The sequence below is a fragment of the Phaenicophaeus curvirostris genome, chromosome 1 (genome assembly GCF_032191515.1).
Source record: "Phaenicophaeus curvirostris isolate KB17595 chromosome 1, BPBGC_Pcur_1.0, whole genome shotgun sequence".
In the NCBI taxonomy this organism is placed as follows: Eukaryota; Metazoa; Chordata; class Aves; order Cuculiformes; family Cuculidae; genus Phaenicophaeus; species Phaenicophaeus curvirostris.
The window spans coordinates 110,080,755-110,103,803 of NC_091392.1; the positions used below are offsets into that span (position 1 = coordinate 110,080,755).

Here is a 23,049-nt window from a genome sequence, read left to right on the forward strand (position 1 = left end):
ACAGAAGATCATTAAAACAGATTAAGATACATGGCTGAACTGCACTGGGGAGCTAATCCCATAGTTAAACATGTTCAAATATAAACCAAGAAAACGGAAACCTGTGCTTTTTGCTTGCAAAGTGTTTACATCCCTAAGTAACAGTGCAAGCAACTTCAGAGTAAAAGGAGACCACAGGAACTGTGTCAGTTTGGTTAGTTTAGGTACTACTTACATGCAAAAGAAGTAACTCTACATATGGAAGATGCATTGCTCAGGAGTGTTTGAAAGTAGATTACTGATTAGCAACGCACTCTCATTCTGGCAGGAGGGGATCCACACAAAGAATTACAGATAAGCATCTGTAAAGCAAGTGCACTTCAAATTCACATCCTATCTCAATCCAAATTAACTTAATAATTGATGTTAAGATTCAAAGACTGCCACCCTAAGAGTTTCTGAACTGTAATTAATCTCAGGGAAATAAATGGGAATCTGGCAGAAGAAAACACTCTTAGTTAAACGTGATGGATTTTTGCCCAGGCTTAATTAATAAGACATTAGAAAGGAAGTTTATAGCAAAAAAGCAAGAGTTTTCTGACCCAGCCTAGGTAGCCTACTTTCATTCAGATCATTAATGGTAAAAACCTGAAAGCCTGCAGACTGGACGGATGGGCTTTAAACTGCTAAAAAAGGCTCCTGCTGTACAAGTGATGCCTGACTGACACAGAACTTAATGTTTCAACTATTTACAGCTATAAAAGCAAGCCAGGCACTTTTTTTCCCCTTTCTGGAGCAACTCCTTCCACAAACCATCCAAAGCATCCTTTTTGGCAGGCTCCTATGATGTAGAAAAGCAGGAGAACTGAAATGAACGGAAAGTCATGCAGTTATTTTTTTCGTACTTGGGGAAAGGAAAAAAAAGAAAACATCAAACCCAAACCGCTGAAGGGATACTCTTACAGAAGAACTTCATTGCATAAACTCAGCCACATGTCTACTAGAGCAATGTCCCCTAACGACCTCTGGCAATGCAATTAATTAGCAACCGGGCAGGGAGCAAGAGCACAGCTCTGCATGGGTAATACCATCTGGATCCAACCCACAGTCAACCAGGACTCCCATTTTTCACTTGGGGAACGAGAAAGAGACTGCATCCCCTCACCACCAGCCCAACTCACTCAACTGCTGCAGCTCTGTTTACCTGCGGTTTGCATTTACGTCCTACCCTTGAACCACAAGTGCTGCCAGCTTCCAGTGTGGTGGAGCTATTCTTGCTGGAAATAGCATCTCAACGCACTCAAGAAGGAAGTCGCATGCACTTTTAAGGTGTTTTTCACCGTTTTCACAGGCAGGCTTGTTTGGGAAGTAATTTAGGCTAGGAAGCACTATCAACCCTTTTTGCCTGGACCACTTTCCTGGAGAAGGAAGGACTGTGTGTGTGAAACCTCTCACTGGGAAAGACGGAACAACATCGACTCTCGAGCAGGTAGGTTAGGTGGCCTCAGCCAAGTCACCCAGTTAGGCAAATTACCACCTCTCCCCGCTTCCCGGAGTCCCAGAACCGCACCAGCAGCGATGACCCCGCAGAGAAGGTCATCAGTGCTCACACAAACGCACACACAGTTTGTTGGGTTCTCAACCCATCTTCCATCCCTCGGGGCCACGTGCATGGGTGCCAGACCCCGAGACGCGGTGCATCCTGACAGAATGGCTGAAGCACGAGTGGGGAGGCCACCACCGTGCAAAGCGGGGCGACGCGGCCCAGTCATAGAACCACAGAATCATAGAATCACCAGGTTGGAAGAAACCCACCGGATCATCGAGTCCGACCATTCCTATCAAACACTAAGCCATGCCCCTCAGCACCTCGTCCACCAGTGCCTTAAACACCTCCAGGGAAGGTGACTCAACCATCTCCCTGGGCAGCCTGTTAACCCGCGATGCGCCGTCTGAGGGACACCGAGCTGCCGTGGAGCGGGGCGATGCCTACCTCGCGGGTGAAGAGGATGGCGGCGTCGTAGTGCTCGTCGTGGTCATCGTCGAGGCGGTTGTGCTGGTGCTGCCACTTGCAGAAGTTCTTGAGGGTGGCGGCGGCGTTCCTGTTGACCTCCAGCCCCTTCTCCTTCTCGCCCAAGGCCACCACCTTCACCACGGCCAACCTGACGTGGTTCTCCAGGCTGGCGTGGGCGTAGAGCCGGGAGGCGATGGAGGCCAAGGTGAGCAGGTAGTGCTGCAGCCCCTTCCCGTACTTGCGCACCATGGACGCGTCGGCCACCAGCAGCAGCTCCACCTGCCGGGCTCGGGACACGGAGCGCCTCCTCCTCCTCCTCCTCCTCTCGCCGCCGTCCTCCTCCTCCTCCGTCGCGGCCGCGGGGTCTCCGGTCTCGCAGCCGGGGCGGGCGGGCAGCGCTCGGAAGCTGAAGGGCTCGGCGCGGAAGAGATGCGGGGCGCGGTGCGGGCCCTCCCCGTAGAGCCGCGTCCCCCCGCGCCGCGCCGGCCGCACGGTGTAGCGGGCGCCGCCCACGGCGAAGAACCCGTCGAGCCCGCCGCACAGGTTGAAGACGGCGAGGGAGCGCGGGCTGCCGTCCACCGTGCCGCGGTACGAGCAGCGGCCGCCGGCCGCCCCGTCGCGCTCCAGGTCGAGGAGGAAGCGGCGGCCCGCGGCGTACAGCACGTAGCCCGCCCGGCCGCCCCCGGCGTAGGTTCGGTCGAGGCGCCGCACGGCGCCCGCGGGGGGAGGGAGGCGGCGGGGCGGCCCGGCGGCAGGTGCGGGGGGCGGCCGGGCCGCCAGCAGCACCCACAGCAGCCCCAGCAGCATCGCCCGCCGCGAGCGGGAACAGCAATTAGTAGTAGTAATAATAATAATAATAATAATAAATCAGCGGGAGCTGGGGAAGCGGGTGGGAAGAGACCGCCGGGGGAGAGCAGAGATGTGAAGGGAAGGAGAGGACGGGGGAGAAAAGGGAAAGAGGGGGAAAAAAAATCCAAAATATAAGCCCCAACAAACAAGGAGAAAGAAAGTTCTTCCTCCCGGCCTCGAGTCAAGTGTGAGTGGGAGAGAAAAAAATGTCAACAAAAGCCGCTCGCGTGTGAACTTTGTGTTTCTCTGCAGGGAAGAGCCGGGAGCACATGGAAGGAGAGAGAGAGGCAAAAAGAAAATATAAAAAAAAAAATAAAAATCCCAACTCACTGCTGCTGGGGAGGCAGCGAGGGTGGAGAGAGAGAAAAAGGGGTAGAGGAGGCTCGGACCCGGCAAGTAGAGAAGTTTGAGCACTTCCCACTCCTCTGCTGTAGTCACCGGCTCATCCCCAGCAGCAGCAGGGGCAGGGGGCAGCTCTGCTGCGACTCGGCACTTTCTCGGGCTCCGGTGCGCTCCCTTTCCTTCTTTTGCCCCCTTTTGTTTTGAAGAGAAGGAGGAGAAGGGGAGAGAAGAAATTCAGGCATCAAAAACTGCCTCGATCATCTCCGGTGAGATGGTTAAAAAGGAAAAAAGAAAAAAAAAAAAAGAAGCGGAAAACGTCCTGGCTTTTTGTAAAAACCCCCTCCCTGTATCTTTTCTGTTGTTGTTGTTGTTATCCCCAGTCTGTCGATGTGAACAAGAGGAGAAGGGAGAGAAATGTGAAGATGAGAGGAGGTGGAACAATGAATTTATAGCGGAATGCCATCCTGCAATGGCAATTTCAACAATTCGTCACTGCAGGCTGCCTCTTAAAGGGAGAGCTTCAAAACCACCACTCCCACACTTCCTTCTCATTTAATCAGACAGAGGGAGAAACTTGAGGGGAGGGGGAAAGAGAGGGGGGAGCCGCGGGGGGAGGAGAAAAGGAGGGAGAGGGCGCAGGAGAGAGGGAGGCAGGAGAAGGGAAGAGAGGGAGGAAGCAGGGGAGGGGAGGGAGACCGGGAGAAAAAAAAAATTGTTTGTGTAGGAAAAATGCAAGACTTCCCTTGGATCGCTTAAAGCCACAGAGTCAGCGGGGGTGTGAGGTGTCACCGCCGGCCGGGGACGGCGAAGCTGCGCTTACCTCGCGTCCTGCCCGCGTCCCCTTTGCCCCCGCAGCCGCTCGGTTTGCGAGGTGCCGTGGAGGAGGCAGGTTTGGACGGGGAAAGAGGCCGGCCGGGGCTTTCCCGAGAGCTCCGGGGACGCGGGGCGGCTGCGCCGGGCGAGCGGAGGGCAGGGGGGGCGCCCCCGCCGTGTCCCCCGTCCCCATCCCGGCTCGGCCCCTGCCCCTGTTCCCCTTTGTCTGGCTTGGCTGCCCCCAGCCTGTCACTAAGTCCCCGCAAGCTGTCATCTAGTTTGGGCGGACTGAGATTTCCCCCGAGCCCCCGAGGAGGAGAGAGGGCGGGGGAAGAGTTAATGCTTGCTTTGACCTTTAGAATGACTTCAGATACTTAGATCATCCCCCCGCTGACTGACACACGCACCCACTCACCCTGTCCCATCGTCTTCCCCCCCCGGCTTCGTGCTCTGACACCGCAAAGGGCAGATGTCTGCGTTTACTTCTTCATCTGCCCCGTCTACTTTAACACTGCCCAGGGAGTGAGAGGAGATTGGCAAACAAGCTCACTTTCCGCCGATATCAAGGGCTGGAAGGCAACCTGGGCTCCGGGAAGGTGAGAGGAGGGGGATCCTGGAGGAGTCTGATGGTGCTGGCTTCCCACCTGCGGAGAGCTAGGTCACCCAGCATCACCAGGTGCTTTGCCGTGCACCGAGTCAGGCACGGATGCGTGGGAAAGAAAAGTGCTTATTATCTCGTCTTTCCCCTTTGCGTCCCAAGATGGGTGCCAGGAGCAGGTGCTCTCTAGCTGCAGGACTCCCAAAGGGATGTGGCTTTCCAGTCTTGTCCTAGCCTGCAAAGAGCATCTCAACCTGGACACTGTGTCTGCAAGGGAGCAACGTGCACATCTGTAACACTTCACAAGACCGGGACTGTGGTGCTGAGCTGTGCAGAGGATGGCAGACAGTCATCTGCATCTCTAGCTTCCAGAGGCTGCTTTGAGGGTTTTTAACACTTCTGTAAAGAACAGGTTAACTACTGCCGCGAACGTTTCAAAAATTAATGTTCCCATGTAAATGATTACATTAACATAACCCTGAGGTTATGCTTATGAAGTATTTAACTCACCAAAGTTTTGCAGGTGTTCTCTTTTCCTTTTTCCATTTTTGCAGAAGTGGTGATACCTGCAACCAAAGGTTCATTTCTGCACCTCCTTGCATTTAGTTTTCTACATTTCAGTATTTTATCATCACCAAAATTCCTTGACTGGAATCAGTAAGTTCCAAAATTAAGAGTTATGTATCAGGAAAGATCACAAGATATTTTTGGGGCATTGCTCCAGCACTATCCAAAAGTTTAAAATTGAAACATTTTCTCAGTTCCTTTAGACTAGTTATAAATTTAAGACAGTAGAGAAAAATAGAGGGAGGGACAGAGAAGGAAGTATACTTTGGTTAAAAAAAGGACCTGTAATTTGTCTCCCACTTTTTCTTGGAGGTCTTCTAGTTTCTTTTGAGTCTAGTCGTTATCTGTTCAGCACCAACAATATTTTTGTTGATTTCACTGGAACCTGATCAAGCCCTGGATTCACATATACATCTGAGTCCAAACTCCCAGGTACCTCTGGGGGAGGTGCTAAAGATGAGATCTGGGATAAGGGATGTTGTTTAGATAACAACCTCTGAAACTGTCATAAAAAAGTGTTGGTTTGTCAATGACAAGGCATATGGTACCTGATAAGCCAGTATGATGTTGTCCCATGCTACAGCATAATTCCAACTGTCCTGTCACATTGCCTAGAAAAAACAGGAATGCCTAGGAGGCTAAGTGGTAGTTAAATGGTGCATCTCACTGCTTGTCTCTTGGAGTCTTTGATTTCCCTAATGACAAGAAAAGTTGGCCAAGCTTCCACAATGCCCTGTTTCACCAAGCAAGGATCTAAGCGTTCCAGGAAGGTACAAATTAACCCATGCAAATTATCCCATAGGTTATTATGAAGTCTTTCGTATTTACATTTCAAAATTGTAGTAATTCATCAGTGCAATAATAGAAAGATAGGTCAGTCATGCCTCATACAACAAGAGGAACCCTATTCTAGTCCGAGAGTCTTGAAGCATACGGATAAATCACTTAATCAAATTGTCCTATTTTTCTTCCCAGTTTTGCCCTTTTGGCCTCTTTTTACAGTTACAGCATTGCCTTTGAACAAGAAAGCCTGTTAGCATGTCCCACGCTGTGGATGACATGCTCTCTATCCTTGTCAAACAGTTTTGACCTGGAAATCTCAAAGCTGAACTTTCCTATCTCAGAGATAGAGAACCACAAATCCTGAATTAACTTTAAGGCACAACACAAGTTTTTTACACGTTGGACTAAATTCAATCCTGATGTGAAAAGACACAGTCCTCTTGAGACTTTGAGACCTGCAAGCTGCTTTCATTAAGGTTATATTTCACCCCCTGGGTTTGTCCATGAAACCCTTCAAGTAACAGCCTTGGTACCTGGCAATTCTTTACTATATACTATTTTAGCTACATAAGAAATAGTGCTTTAAGCATTATAAATACTCATGTGAAGGAATAGTTCGATAGAGATGGAGATGCCAACAAAGTTGCTAATAATTTTATCCATTTGTTCTTCAAACTGTCTTACAGAAGGGTCCTGTTTTACATCACCTCTTTTTCAATTCTCAGTAGCAGTGCTAGGGAATAGAAGACCATGAATCCTACATGTCAACGAATTAGTCCCTTGTCTGCCTAACAGCCCATGATAGTCAGGGCCTGTCTGAGATTTCTTACCCAACACACTGGATCTTTCACTGTTCGCTTAACTCTTCCTCTTTGGGAATTAAATAAAATCCTGTTTAGTTTTTACTGTTCTGGTACTAAGAGTATCTGCCATTTCTATGTAATTGCACAGAGGGAATAGGGTTTATTATTGGATATATTTTTTTTCCATAATATTAGAGTTAGATCCAATCAAATCCAAGAAAATTTCCTGCTCAGCATGTTCTAAAGTGATGTCAACCACACAGAATTTAATAGACTTGTGATCAACACAGGCCTATGACTGGGAACCGGACCCACATTTGCGTTGTTTCCTATCCAGGAAGCTACCTGTAGCACACACTTCTTAATGTGGGACAGCTTTGTCTCTCTTGAGAATCAAAAGCCTCTGTTAACCTGATGGGATATTTTCAATATGCATATCAGCAAGATCAAGCTTGTCTGCAACAGGAGCTTTGAGTCTTTATCCCCCAGAAAACTATCGGTGATACTTTGCTGCCTCTCAATCCACCGTGGTTTATTGATCTTGTCAGCAGTTTTAACAATCTAAACATTACGATTATAATGTTCAAGTCTATTAGTTTTAAAGCTTTCCTATGTTGATGCATTAAAACCACTGAAGACATATATTTCTAAAGTGTTCATTATTAAATAATATACTTATATCTCATTTTGCAAAGAACTCTTAACAGATGAATACTTTTGATTAGTGTTCTGGAAAGGACTAGATGTAATGGCATTTGGAATAAGTTATACAGCCTTTGACCTCTACTCTAGGACAGTGGCATAGTCAACAATGTCCCTTATTTGGAATATATGTCTTTACGTGGCTTGAATGCTATGAAAATCCATTCAGATGGAGACCTCTTGGCTGTTGTTTTGACTGACTCTAACTTGCTAGTTGATATTGAAAGGGGCTTGTGGTTGATAAATAAGCCAGCATCACCATTTTTGGTGTGTCTTTCCTGCCAGTCTTACCAGATGTGTTTGGAACTGAGTGCTTCTAGAGACTGAGCTGACTTCTTCATCGTTCTCATATTGCATGTGGCAAAGGCAGTAGCGGGAAGCTTGCTGTGGGCTGCACATTCTCTCATTTCCATGGCTGGCATTTCCTTCACACACAGCTGGCATGTATAAGGAGTCCAGTCCAAAGTTTTTGTAGGCCCTAGACTATTTATTTAAAGTTCAGGTAACGTCTACTGCAGAAAATCCAAACAATTAAAAAGTATTTTCACAGTGAAAGCACAGGCTGGTGTTCTTAGTGTGTGAGTTCCTGGATGGCATTAGTCAGGTTGTACCTTCATACGTGGACAAGCCACCACTGCATATGACCACCACCTGTAGTTGCTGCAATCAGCCAGTTTTAGAAAAAAATTTCTTCAGCTACAATACAATCATGAAGTTAAAGTAGTCATATTTGCTAAGAAATGTAAGTATTTTTGGTGTGAAGCACTGTAACTTTAATGCAAAATGTTTTACTTGCTTCTTTATGGTCAATGACATCTTCTTCAACTACAGCCATGTGGGAATGAAGGAGACGCCTTTGGCTTAGGGTTTATGTTTTTATAAGTGGCATGTGTAAGTAATGTATCAAGTATATAACAGTTCCAGCAGGCTGAAAATTTTACACTTGACATCAACTTCATTTTTCTGTAAGAGCTAAGGAGGCAGCCGTAAAGGGTGTAGTGTTAAAGCTGGATTGGTCACTGTTTAAATAGCTGTATTGTTTTAGTGTAACAACACAAGAATATTGTGAATTTGTGGGTACCGTATCAAATTAAAATAGGGAACTGTCTGAGGCCTGGCTAGAAATCAAATTGTTAGGATATCCACTTATGGAGGAGGAAAAGAGATTTCTGCAAGATTAATCATATGTAAAAATATGTCACATAGTAAGAAGTATAGCTCTTGCCTGCATACCAGGATCCAAGGGAGGGGTGAGTTTGCTGATCAAAACAACCTATAACATTGTCCAGTCAGGAGGTAAAGGAGGCGCAAATGGCAAATTATATTTCCTAGATATTGACCTAGAGAATAGACTGGAATGGGGTCCTCAGTTTCCTACAACTGTTGCAAGAAATAAACTCACATAAACCATAATATAAATGAGTAATTGCAACCATTGAACCTACTATGAATTTTGTTTAAAAACACATGTTGGGTGGAGGCAGCATTCTGCAGGAAGTATTAGATGTTAGCATAGTAAGTATCAGACCTTTATCCTTTTATTTCTGAACAGCAGCAAGATAATCAGAGGAAGGGTAAGTTGTTAAACTTTCCTTGAAAAAAAAAGTGACACTGGTTATAAAAATACATTTTCAGAGTGTAAGATATGTGTATGATGTATTCTACAGCTGTTCTTACTGAAGACTAGAAGGCCTGAAAAAACTCTGGAGTCTAGTTTGTATGAGGAGCAGCAGACATTTAATTAATCTCAGTCCTAGAATTTTACAGCCAGTATGTGGTCTCTGAACATCTCTGCTCTAGTTAGCAGAACATCTGTAGTAGAAAAACAGAACTTGAATAAATTCAAGTATTCTTCTACCCCTCCAAACTGTACTGCTTTTTATCATTATTTCTTTAAATATTTTCCCAAAGATTTGTATGTTCAGCTTCTCCCTGTCCTCTCAGCTCCATTCATGAATCTACCCTTTCAGGCTATATGCCTTGAAATTTTTAATGAGCCACATCAAAAAAAACCCATCCTAATTCAATACTGATTTAGCAGGCAAATAGTCTCACCTCACTTCTACCCAAATCTTGTTTGTTCTGTTTTGCACATAGGCCTGTGTCTAGTTCCTGCATATGTTCTCAGGTGGATCTGAAATACTGGGGCAATTATAATAAAATAAATGTCTCAAATGTTCTTTTTTTTTTTTTTCAATCAGGTTCTCAGTTGATGCAAATTTGGATAGTTCCATGTGCACAAACTGTTACAGGCATAGCTTTATGAATTTACACATCTATAAATGATATTCCAGTACTGTAGGTGGAATATCTTTTTCCATGTCATCTGAGGCATAAACCAGAAAATGTACTTCTCTAGACTTCAAAGTTAAAACTGTAAGAGTGATTAAAGAGACATTTAAAAGAAACATTCACTTGCCAGATCTCACCTGGCATTAATACACACACTACACCACTTAAGATATCAAGTTCTGATTACCGTGTGCACAGGTTTTTCCATTTGAATCCTGGTTGCCCTGAAACCCAGGGAGAGAGAACTTTGCAGGTCTTCTGAGGCAGGAGCTGGGGTGAATGCTGTCGATTGGCACCACTGCTGGGCACAAAGCTTCATCTGGCTTGTCCTCACTTGAAATAGAAATCTCTAACATGAAAGGGACATGTGGAGACCCTGCAACTTGCTTTCCCGCAGATAATTCTGTAACATTAATATGCAAGCAGGAGTATTTTGTGAGGACTTCTTTATCCTGTGTGTTGTCTAAGAAGGCACGTAGGTCTGCCCAGGGTGCGTGTAGGGTAAGATCATGAATTTGGTTTTGGAGTGACTCTCCCTGTCATCTTTCCTTATTGTGCTTTGGTTTGCACCAGGTAGGGATTATGGACCACACAAACAGGATTCCTTTGGAATGAAACTAAACCAGAAGATATGCACCCATGGGTATTTAAGACACAGGACCAGACTAGAGCTATCAACCTAAAGGTGTCCTGAGTCAGTGTCACATCTTTAGCATCAATTGTTCTGCTGTCCATATCACCTCCTATCCAGCTATGCTACTTGCTAGAGCTGACAGTCCTACTACTACTGTTGTAGAACCTCAGGACACAAAAGGGCTGCAATGTCAGCTGAAGGCTATGCAATATTCCTTTTCAGATGCAATTGTTTTAAACACTTTTGTAGGCTAGGATGATTTCTGAAGAAATGATAAGAGAATACATGTAAGACAGGGAGGTCATTTTCTAAATATGTTTTACTCTCTTTAATAGTGGAAAGCATCAATTTTAATGTTAGCGCATATTTTGTAACACATGCACTTCCGTCAGAAAGGCCAGGAGGTCTGTGTAACATTTAAATGCTATGTTAGTCTTATTTTAAGGGCTTAAATGGATTTCAAATGGTGCATAAGGCTTATGCTGGCCTTGGGCATAAGGGCACAATTCACCCTGAAAGAAGAGGCCAAACATAAGTCTCATCACAGCTGCAATATTCATTTCTGGAATGCACCCAGCAGGTCTTATCCAAGCCACTACAGTCAGGCAGTTTGAGTTTTTCCAGTTCCTAATGATTACACAGTATCCTGGAGTCAGTTGGACAATTTCCACCACGAGTGAAACTCTTTGTATTTAATATCCCCCTAAAATAAAAGTGGTATAAGAGAGGGGCCTCAGGCTTTTTCTTCTTTTATTGCTCTTGTTGAAAAGGTTTAGCCCACAGGGATTGGAGCACTGGGCAAAACTACAAAATATGCAGTACATCCTGTTACACCAACATAGGCAGATCCTCTCCCGTAACAACCAGACTGGTACAATGGAAGACTTTGTCTGGTTTTCCGGACCATACAGTTCTACAGTGTGCATGGCATTTCATTATGGTTTCCATTTCACGGAGTTAAATGGTCGAAATCTCTAAGTATCAATATCTCTATTTTCACCATTGTTCTGAGAGGGGGTGTGTTTAAAAGGAATGGGTAAGTCTCACTGGAGCTCTATTACATGATACTGCAATGCCCCACAGGAAATTATTTCCCTCTTTCCTGGACACCCAGAATATCGTCAAATGAGTCTTGAAAATCTTCAGCACCCATGTAGCAAAGGCATTTGCAAAGAGATAAACAAATGAAGTGCCTAGCAAATACAACATATGTACAGAGCAGAGAATAGCTTGATCTTAAGCTGATCTGATCAACTGGTCCTTTCAAAATCCATCGATGGTGATCTTCAGTGGGAGAAAAACTAGACCAGGTCCACTAGACGACAATGCTATGCATCATGCTACAAATTGCCATTCCTATCTCATGTGACCTGAAATAGATTTTCAAAGCAATATACAAAATCCACACACCCATGGAGGCAGCCTGCTTTTAAAAGTATTGGGAAAACAGGGTGAGAAACCTGTAAACAAACCCAAACTTTAGCTTTCCTATGTATTCTCAGCGACAGAGATTTCATCATAGCCTCAAAGCTGTTTCCCAGTTTGCCTACCCTCTCTCAGTACCCTTGCATTTCTCTGCTCCCTTGCCTGTAATATTTGCAGTTTTTTTTTTTTCTCCCAAGAGGACATTTTGAAATGTGCATGTCGTGGTACAGATCATAACCACACCAGGCACCTGATGTTTGTTGGGTTTTATGTTCTCCAATATGAACTGAAAAATGTGTGTACTCAAGCCCTTGCCAATGAACAGCATGACTTTCCATGGTTCATAAAAACTCACCCATCCCCTGTGTAGAAAAACCATTCTCCTTTGCATAGAGCAGGAGTTCCCTACTTCAAAACATGGAAAACATGTGGTGACATGTTTTAAAAGAAAACATAAAACAGTGTCCCACCCATCACCCTTCCCAACAAAATCCCACCGTTTTCATACTGAAAAACTGGCCACTGCAATCGCCTGGTCTATCACAAGGTTCCAGCTGCCGTTGTGTGAGGAAGAATGAGTATTAACACCGTGTTTATGTTTGGCAGCTGTAAGTCAGCCTGTTGCCAGCCTTGCCACCTTCTTCTTTTGTCACTGACTTATGCTCAAGGCAAGGCGAAGGCAGAAGGGCATTAAGGGGTAGTTTGTGCTTGAGTGTCTTTTCTTGCTGTGGCTGGGAAGCTCTTGAACCTGAGCCTCTAGGTGTATGTGCAGGACTGTGCACATAAAGTTTGAAGTCAATTACATTTGGGCTCAAGAAGGAACTTGTGTTCAAATACAAAACACTCAGCTTAACCCACCTGAGTCATTAAAACCAAGGTTTTGATATTCTGAGGGAAGAAATGGCAGTGTTTGTTAAGGTGTTCCAATGCTTATTAACCTTAAGTGTTAAAAAGTCACCTCTGACTTCTGATCTGAATTTACTTAGCTGCAATGCCCAGCCATCGCACCTTGTTAAAATTTTGGCTCCTAGCCTGAAGAATCTGTTGCTTCTTTTCCCTAGTTAGTAAAGCTATAGATAATAGCAATGACACTCTAACATTCTCATTGGGAGGCTAAAATGCATTAAGTATTTGTGCCTATGCATATATTGCATGTATATGCATATATAAATACTTTTAATTATTTCTGTCCTTGTCTTAGCCTCCTTCAATTTATCAAAACTCTCATTAAGCTGTGGATATTGCAGCTGGACAAAACAACACCGCTCATGCTAGAGCAAAATACATGTACAATTTGACTTGCCATAACTCTGTTGGGCAGAACGCCACTCCAGAAATTCACATTAGCTGATTAGCAGCAGCAGCTTCTCCCTTTGCTTTTGCAGACTCTTTGGAGAGAATGTTACTCTTCTAAGGTCATGGTTTACAATCTTTATTTGCAGATGTACTTGTCTGCTAAATATTTACTCTTCAGGATTCTAAATCCTTCATGTAAGTGTCCGGCCTATTTTAAAGCTCAGGCTGGCCTGCAAACTTGTTTTAGGATTTTATGATTTTATGGCTACTTCCATGTCATGATAAAAATATTAAATTATATTGTGCCAAGAATTGTGTTCTTTGGTATGCAGCAGCAAAGTCTTGCTTGATAATGAGTGCTTCTTTTCAGTCACGTGTTAATGTCCATTTCCAATGAAGTCAACGTTTGCTGCATATTTTCTACGCCTAGGCAAATCCACATCAACCACACTGAGCAACTACACTGTAATAAGACTGAATAATAGTTCTCTGTCATATAGTCACTTCCTTCTTCTTATCCGCTGTCTGCTGGAGTGTTTATCATTCAGGCCCAGGGTTGCCATCTAGAACATCAGCTAGGGTCCCACAGAATGAAGTCAAGCTTCCCGAGTGGCACTGACAAAGACGTGACCTCATTCCAGCTCTGTTTTGTCTGCTTGTACACATTTCTACTTACAGAGCTCAGATAGCACCTCCCTCCCACACTTCAAAGAGGCAGAAACCCCCTGTCTTTTCCTGTTAGCATTTTTTGAAGAACTCTTGGTAAATTCTCATTGCAAATTGTTTTTCCTCTTACTTAGAACATCTGTCTACACTTTTTTTTCTGATCTTTAACTCATCCCTCCACTCATTCATCCAGTTCAGACCAATTTCTAGTGAAGAGCAGTGTAGCAGTCTCACTTACTGTTAGTTTTAAGTATTAAAGAGAAAACATTTAGCGGGTGAGGAAAATCTGCATATCCTTGACAAAAAGTATATCATTGTGCATAAGCTGTACATTTCCTTGGGAAGTAGAGGCTGAGTGAGGCCCTATATTCTGCTAGGGTTGTTTATAATCCATATGTTCAATTGCAGTGGCATAGAGTAGTCCCCATTATAACTGGCCAAGGAATTATGGTGCAACAAAGTCGTACTCCCAGTTTGCACATGAGGAAATTAATAACTGCACAAAATGCAAGGCAATGGCATATCAGACTGTCGGCTCTCTGCAGTACAACCTTCATGGACCTTTCTCCCCTCTCATTTAGCTAAACCTGTTTTAACCAGCACCTAGAATGGTTTGGCTCAGATGTTCCTGTTGCTCCTGCTCTATAAACCCAGAGTGACTCCTTTACATATTTCTCTTTAAGCAGTGACTCGCATAGGGCACAGGCAAAATTCCAAAACAAAGCAAGCAGACGCTGTGGGTCTGTGAAAGCCACGTGAAGTTGGAGCTCTGATGTCTTTCATTATGTTGTGGCATAGGTACCCTTCATTCACATGATCAGATGAATTTTAAGAAGCTCTGCCATTATTCTGAATATGACTTTTTCTGCAGGTTTGAAAGCACTGTGTGTGCACGTATATTTGCCTATAAATGGTGGGATTTTATTTTCTAATGACAGAAAGCAAAACACTTTCATCTTCCAGCATCTTCACTTACAGTTTGTTAGGCTACCAGGGAAACAGTAGGAGAGTTACTGGTCAGTAGCTCTTAGAGTAAAAGTTAGTAATGTTTCCCAGTAGTAAATGTGGGAAAGACATGAATTCCTTTCAATTTCTTAATCGGACTTTTTTTTTTTCCTTCAATCCATTCCTCAGATCTGGGGAATTCCAGAAAGAAGGGTTTTCATACTGAGACCAAACCCATCTATATTGTTCATGGAACTGTCAAACTGCTGTTTTTACAGTGTGTAATTCAGAGAACTCAGCCACCCACACGCTAACTGTAACCACAAGAGGCAACACTTCAGAGCATCCTATCTGAGAATCCATCTATATGGACATTTCAGACAGACCTGAGGCTTCTTTGCTTATGTTTCGAACTGCCTGGATATGAGCCAGCTCTAATTTAGAAGTCCTGCAGACATGTTAGCTCAGTTCTATGTTTGAGCTAATATCAAAGCCCTTGCAATCTTCTGGATTGAGATGATGCCTTGTAGGTAAACCTCAGTCCTCAGGTGATTCAGAGGTGTGTTGCCTCCATGGATGTCAGAAGAAAATCATGTAAATGAGTATGTGTTTTTCTGCTTTCTGTTATGCATGTGGTATAACAATGGCTCTTGCCCAACAGATTTTTCTGCAAAAGTGATGTTTAATCTACAGCCAGTTTCAGGGAGCCTGCTTGCACCCAGCATCCTTCTCTATGAGCATGAAGCAGTTCACTGACAACCCCCACCTCTAGCTCGTCTTTCTCTTGCTTCCTTTGTACCCACTCAGGCCTGGCCAAAATCCAGTCCTCAGCCAAAGCCTATAAGACTCCTTTCCTACTGCACATACTTTACAGATAAAAAAAGCAAGACTTGCATCAGAAGAAAAACAATCAGAAACCCCCTGCCTGCAGTCACATGTCACACCCAGAAGCAATATCAAGAGCTCTTGGCTCTCAGTCTGGGCAGACAACAAGTTTGCACCTGATTCATTTGGAAGCAAAATCTTTACATGGAAAAGGCATCCGGTCCAAAATATAGCGTCAATTACATTGTTTAGTTTAGCTGAATCCCATGGTTTTGCATTTTCATCCCTCAATCCTCCCTACCAGAGAAACAAATCTCCAGTAATTTGAACACATGTATGCTCTTCACTAACTCCCAACACTGGTAACTTGTTCCATATTCTCGGTACCATTTGCATTAAACAGTTCTACCATGTTTCCTCCTTGCTCCAAATGCAGAGAAACAGATGGGTAAACAAAGCAAAGAAAGGCTATGTCTCACTGCACTTTACTTTTTTGCGTTAAATCTATGCAAACTTTGGAACTAATTAAGTAATTTTAAAATAAGGGAAATTCCTGTAAAACCTTTTTTTATTTCTTCAAACAAAATGAAACATGGAAGAATTCTGTATTACAGCATGTAAATTGATGTGGAGATAAGAGAGGCTTTGTTTTGTGTGAGACTCAGAGAAATACTTTAGGTAAAGTTCCTTGTTGGCATCCTACTTACCTTACTGAAATGCGATTTAAAGTTATAATTTACCAACTTTTTTTCACAACGCCTTTACAGAAGTAGGAGGGAAGTGGTGGTGGGAAGTCTTTCTATGGGAAGTTTGCTGAATGATTATGAAAATTTTGTTTCACTTCAAAAGCAGTGCAGAATTACTGTTCTGTTGGGTTTTTTTGTTCTAAAAAGTTAGAACCTTGATGACTGTCTTTCACGTTATGTTGATATTCTGTCTATATACCCTAGACAAATCTACCCAGATACAAAAAACATAAGTAATGAAAGGGTGTACTCCAGAAGGTTGTTAGGTAGTGTTTTAATCTGGGACTGGGACAAGTGGTATTTTACTGACTAAGGCAACAGTGCTTAATAATTGTTAACAGTATCTAGTGACTGTGAATGTTCAACCTGTGTTACTTTGCTTTCTGTTATCCCTCTGACTGCCTCCACTAAAGAAGGCAAGATAACCCTTCCAAAAGGCTGGGAGATCTTTGTGACCTTTCAATGCATTCATTATACTCTGCCCTTTCCAGCTCTCCAACCTCCAGCTGGCAGCTGTTTTCTTAAGATTTCACTGACAGGTGCTGGCTCTGGATTCCTTTTTCTTTCCATCAGAGGCATATAGTATCCTCTGCTCAGGCAGCACAGGTAGCGCGGCATCCTGCACACCTGTCTGTGTGGGTCGGCTGGTTCTTTCCCTCTCTCTCTGATCTTAGCCTCCAGGAGTGTCCCTCAGGGAAGCCCGTTTGACCTGTTGAAGTAACTGGAAAGCCTTCATTGCTGTAGAGGGAACAGGGATGAGATGGGACCTACTTGTTGTTGAAAAGCAGATCAGTTTCTGAAAAATAACTTCACAAAATGAGGAAGTTACCTTCAGCTTGATGGCTACAGCTTGTTTGTTTTTCTCAAGGGCTGGGACATTTTCTTGTTGTTTAGCTTGACAACAGCAAAAGTTCCTCGATTAAAAATACACTGGGTACCTGGAAAGGCTAATTTATGCTTCCAAAGATTTAAGAGACTGCAGCTCTTGATCAGAGGTTTTCTGGAAACCAGACAAGTCTCCAAGCTGGAGGCCCACAGAAAATTTGTCTTGAAATATCCAGTGCCTCTCCTATATACATAAAAATATGTAGACATTCTGGTTTTAGCACTGTGCTTCGTAAATAAGCATTTTTAAAAGCTAGGTTTTTATACCCTGCCACTGCTATGCTTTTTTATTGCCAAATTCTCCATTTCTTCTCTAGTCACCAAGTAGTCACAGCAGGAAGCTACATGAATTCACTAGATGAACATGAAATCAGGCTTATAACAAGTGAAATTCTTCATAAAGGGACTTACACCAGGCAAGGAGCCTGGACAGCCTCTGTTTCTGCAATGTCCTCTTTGTCACAGGACTGGAGACTCTTGAAGTAATTAATTACATGTCACTGGAGCACAGGGAAGTTCATTTTACTCTTCTTTCCAAGCCAAGCAGCTGAGAAAAACTGATATTGTAACCTCAGGTGTAGTGGCTGGAGTCACCTGGAGAGCCTGGGCTGGAGGAACAAACCCCTAGAGCCTAGGTGAGTCCAGTAAGGAAGCTGTTTTCATTTCAACAGGGACAGAAAGTCACCTCTGTGAATAGCCAAAGACTAACCTGGGAACACAGTGACCCCCCCCAATATAATAAATTGTTTCCTCTGAGACCTACTAATGGCCTGTAAAACAACAGAAAACTGGGCTGCAGTCCCAGACATGGCAGGTGTGAGAGCTGGGAGGGCTATCCTTGAGGCTGGGGCTGATGAGGAGCTGTCTTGGCCTCTCCATCTCCTCCAGATACCCTGCTTGCGGCACAGTCCCTGCTGTGTCCCAGGTGCAGATGCAGGGCAGCTGCCCGTCAGAAAGAAGAGGGCAATGTTGATGCCTCTAAGGATCTTCTGCCCCCTCCTTAACTACTGATCAAATCTTTCAGTTGCTTCATTCAGTTCAGGGCTTTGTTCTCCTCTCCTTTTTTTGCCATGTTTGGAGTCAGGTTTTTGGCCCTTTGGCTTGCAGATTCATTGATGATTGAAGCATCCATAAAGAAGTGAGCAGACAGGCGGCAGCAAAACCTCCTCAAGTTCTCACACTCACGTTCCAGATGAGTGCCTGAGGTCTTTCTGGAAATCCTAAATGCCATTGAAAGTCACTGAGAAATGGCTATGGAGTTTTATAAAATCTCAAATAATTTAGAAATAGTTTTAGTAGTCCCTTGGAGTGGTATGCTTTGGAAAATCTCAGCAATGTGTATTTATCATTCCAAATCAGAGATGATTGTGGAAAACCTGTGAAAAGGCAAGTCTTTTTAGTTGTCCTGGAAGACCTCAGCTAGTATATTTTATCTCCTCCTCCTTTCATCTCTACCTCAATTTATTCTCAAATCTTTGAACAACGGAACTCACTGATACCCAACCAATTCAACAACAGTGTTCTTATGTATGAAATTACATGTCTGAAGTAATGTGCCTCTTGAGTCTATTAATATTACTGCTATGATACTGAGAAAGTTCTATTTTGTGAATTTGATGTTAGGACTACGCTGACAGATCTACAGCTTTGCCTAGTAACAGTACTTGAAAAAGTGAGATTTCGCTTAAGCCTTGCTTTTACGGGACACAATTTTATTTTTATCATTCTGTTTGCCTAAACAAAAGCAAACTTGCCTTGCATAATTTTTCCTTTACTGATGTTAGTTGTACAAATATTTACTGACTCACCTAAGCCAAGGTTTCAACTAAAATAGTTTTTATCCAGCTGAATAAGGTAATTTAAAAGGTCATATACCATTAAAAATAAGAATTTTCAGACTTCAAAACATAAGTTTTACTTTTTGTGACAGGGAGGGTAATTTGCTGCATTCAGACTTGAAATATGCTTAATTTTATAATGCAGTAAATAAATTTGTTTTGCTACCTGTTAATTCAAACTCTCTTGAAATGGCATTGATATATGATTAGCCTGTTTAGAGCCCCATTCTGCTGTTTTTGTTCAGAGTAAAATGATGAACAAAATGTCACTAAAAGGTGTTTTGTCTAGGCTGACATTACAAAACGAATGTTGTAGGGTTTTGTTCATTTGTTTGCTTGTTTTGCTGGAGGTGTGGTTTTGTATCCAAGTTCCCAAATAATGCAAAAATACAATCTCATCAGTGAAAAGATGCAGAGCATACAGCAGTCTTTGTTTTAAAAAAAACCAGGGAAACTGGAGGAGATCCCTTGTACAGGAGGGAGGGGTAAGGGAATTGCTCATTGTGCATACTGTTTGAGAGATCACAAGCATAATGTAAGGTCCATTTTTAAGGCCATGAGCATAATGTGAGCCCTACTTGTAAGGATTTTTTTACTCCTGTTCTCTCATTTTAGCTTCAGTTTAAAAAAACAGTTAAAAAGGTATAATGCCATTACTCAAAACTTTGTAAAAAGGAAGCCAGCACTACATCTTTCTTCCTCTTAGGCCCTGCTTTATACTTTGAGTAAGTAAAAAATGGGATCTGAATATAGATTGCTCCATTGCTTATTCTGACCTTCTTTTCTATTTTTCTTTAAATTTTTAGTTTAAACATAGCCCTTAGTGTCTGTTTCTAGGGCTATGATTAATGAGAGCAGCCCATGTCCTTAGCAAACCAGGGAAAGACTCCTTGACATTTTCTGAGTCTGCACCAGATAGGATATTCCCTAAACTCAGAGGAGTCATCCAGCTCATCTCAGTGGTTTTGAGCTCAGACCAGAGGAGTGTGGTGGAATGCGCAGAAGAGAGGATCTGGATCAAATTCCCCTTTATTGTCTATTTTATAGAAGAAGGAGTTGGTTGCTGGGCCTTCCCACCTCAGGTCTCAGTGCTCAAACATTTCGTCATCCAAGAAAGGGAGGAGAGTTATGAAGAGTCTCTCAACTGCTAGTTTCAAAAGAAATACCTTTCTCATGCCTCTGCACTAGAAGCATCTGTTCTTATTTATGAAGTTTTCCATCTAGAAGAGGATATCACACATTTTCATTCTGGAAAGGTTATTCCTGATCCAAAAAAAAAGGAAATAATCTTACATAATGGAAATGTCTCCAGTGAAAGGGAGAGTGGGTGCCTGGCTCCTTGATGAGGCAGTGTCACCCAGGCTGGCCCTGGTTCAGTAAATTGCTCAATTGCATCCATAAGCCTTGTTCACACCAGTGGGCCGTTAAGCTTGGACTTCAATTAGATGTTACGTAGCAGCTGGTGAGCAAACTCACAGTACTGCTTCCCCCACAATGACACAGTGAGAAACCTGATTAAAGCTGATGTAAGGGACTACTAGCAAAAGCCAAATGCTCTGTGCAACAACAAGTTTTATGGGTCTCGTAAAACTCAGGAACTCTTCTGTTAAGCAGCCACCTATTTTTGAGTGCCGTATACAAACAACTCATCTACTATTCACATATCTGAAGACATAGTGTACTCTTGCAATAAGCCCCAGCATTTAAAGTACTCCATGACAGAAATAGTCCTGCACAAGGACTCTCCCCACTTGTGCAGCTATCTTGTCTCTCATTTGGATATATCTAAGAGCATTTAGGCTGCCAAAGGTTATTGTGCCTGCAGATTGCCTGGTGCTGTTGCACTGTGCAGCAGTAGTAGCAAGGTTGGAGAGCCTCCACAAGCAGTTACAGTGCTCACTGCAACTTTGAATCACTGTGATAAACTACTTTCTCCATCACCACTGACCACTCTTACATAGCTCCCAAATAGTTGAGCAGGGAATGAACCACTGGAAGTTTTAAAGTTTTGCTGCTTTTTGAAGAATATTCAGGTATGTGAGATTTCCAAGCTGTCAGTATGGAGAAAAAAAAAAGGCTGTAGTAGAAAGTCACCTGGAATGGTGGAGTGAAAAAGGATGAAGTAGAGAAGTCCTGCTCTGCTATGTCGCCCATTTAATCTACTATTATTACCTATATATTTATTTTTATTCATTTACAGAGTAACTCAAATTTACTTCGTTGCTTTTGTCCTGGGTGTGCAGACGACTAGCTAGTTTCCTGCACTGACAGATTTCAACTTCAGCTGAAATCAGATACTGAAGGAAATGAATTGTATTTATATGAGTGTAGAAGGGTTGCTAAGGCAGGATCTATGTTTATTAAAGCACTGTCTGGCAATTCTCATAGGGTGTCTTTATAACTTGTAAACCTTTAATACAAAAGGAGGTTCAAAATACTATTAAGAATACAACAAGGTTTACAGGTTCATGCAGTTATCTATCTCCAATCCTATAAACGATCCTTATGTGGTAACTTGCATGATGCTGGCCTTGATTCTACAACTCTATTTATATGGAAATGTGTATGTTCATATGAATAACTGTTTAAAACCAATGCTATTTTATTATATGATGCATACATTTCAGACCTTCTAAGAGGGCTTGCAGACAAAATAGTCAAGACAGTAAAGTATTACTTAACTCAAATGATTAAATGAGAGACTGTATGGTTTTCTCTCATATGGGGAACACAATGCAAATATATATTTCTAAGGTGAGAGGAGAATACTTTAAAAAAAATTGTTCACTTCATTTGAGAGGCATAAAAATAAACCTAGGGGAGCTGTGAAGTAGCTATCTCGTCTATGTCTCTGTTGAGAACTACCTTGTAATGGGAAAGAATACAATTTTACTAGTTTGTCATTAGTTTTCACATTCTTAGAAGAAAAAGACAGATGTTTTACTAAAACGATGTCATCAGGATATGATTTCCTTCAATACTTGTTTTTTTTCAATGTATACAATGCTTTTCTGTTTCTGAAGCAAAGATAATTTCTGTTGAGTAGGTATGCTAGTATGAAAACGTTATAGAGGGCAAGTAATATATTTTCATTTGTGTTTAATTTCTGTTAGTTATTCTGTTAAAGAAGATATTCTTTGAATATGTTAGACTCGCTCAGCAATATTATCAGTCATTCAGAGCAGATAATTTATAAGCAAACACAGATGACATTTGAGATGAGAGAACTATAAATCTGTAGTATATAATAACAGGACTTTGTTGAATAAAAAGTAGTTTGGAATTAGTAACCTTAAATACAAATTTCTTTCTGATACCAATAAAACTGCTTTCCCTAGGAAGAGCTTATTATATGGCAATCAGCTTCTCTTCTGAGCCTGGAAAGAAAAATAATTTCTCACTCCCACTAACTGAATCCCAAAACAGAATTTTCACCTTCCCACCATTGCTTATACAGTCTCTGGAATAAATTAAACCATAGAGGCTTTAACTAGGAAGGGCTCACAGTGCATGAGCCTGCTTAGTGAATTGCTTGAAACAACAGATTCTTGGCACCAAAAATTATTTAAGACACTCTTTCCATTGCAAAAGGATTAATAATAACTAAATATCACTAGTTAATTTCTCCAGAGTCCTTAAAGGGTGGAAACTGTGTAGATGAGGTAGAACCCTTCACTACTCTTGGTATTCACAACTCTGCTGGGTTCTCCTAGACTTTGAAATATCTGCTTTCAATTATGCACATTGACTTTCTGCCAGATAGCAGGTGAAATAATAGGTGTCCATTGAAATGAAGGGTAATATAAACTCTCAGGAAAGTGTCTTCAAGAGGATTTTCTTTCAAGGCTGTCTCTATCAAGCTGAGACTCTAGGTGTTCACAAGAGAATATTCTCCTTTCAGGTAATTGCACAACATGCTAGTTCTTCTCCTATGTATAAAATTCAGTAAAACCTGAACTTCCCTGGCTCCTCTGTTATCTTTCTACTAGCCAACTCTGTGGCTGCACTGTACTTCGGTGAAATAACACTATCTCTTTGTATCCAGCC

The 23,049-nt window shown here is 42.7% G+C and overlaps 2 protein-coding genes and 1 long non-coding RNA gene across 3 annotated transcripts in view; 1 reads left to right on the forward strand and 2 right to left on the reverse strand.

Annotated features, from left to right (window-relative positions):
* ADAMTS5 (ADAM metallopeptidase with thrombospondin type 1 motif 5) overlaps nt 1-2,815 on the reverse strand; it is a 44,171-nt gene extending 41,356 nt beyond the window's left edge. The window contains exon 1 of the mRNA XM_069870662.1: nt 1,973-2,815. Coding sequence (XP_069726763.1) covers nt 1,973-2,800 — 828 coding nt within the window. The 5' untranslated portion in view covers nt 2,801-2,815. The remainder of the gene's footprint in view (nt 1-1,972) is intronic.
* The window catches only part of ADAMTS1 (ADAM metallopeptidase with thrombospondin type 1 motif 1), a 412,180-nt gene that overhangs the window by 80,639 nt on the left and 308,492 nt on the right, over nt 1-23,049 (reverse strand). The gene's annotated exons all lie outside the window — the stretch shown is intronic.
* LOC138727907 (uncharacterized) lies at nt 976-3,203 on the forward strand. The gene is made up of 3 exons (XR_011338635.1): nt 976-1,468; nt 2,118-2,581; nt 3,095-3,203. It is a non-coding gene; the product is annotated as an uncharacterized lncRNA (long non-coding RNA).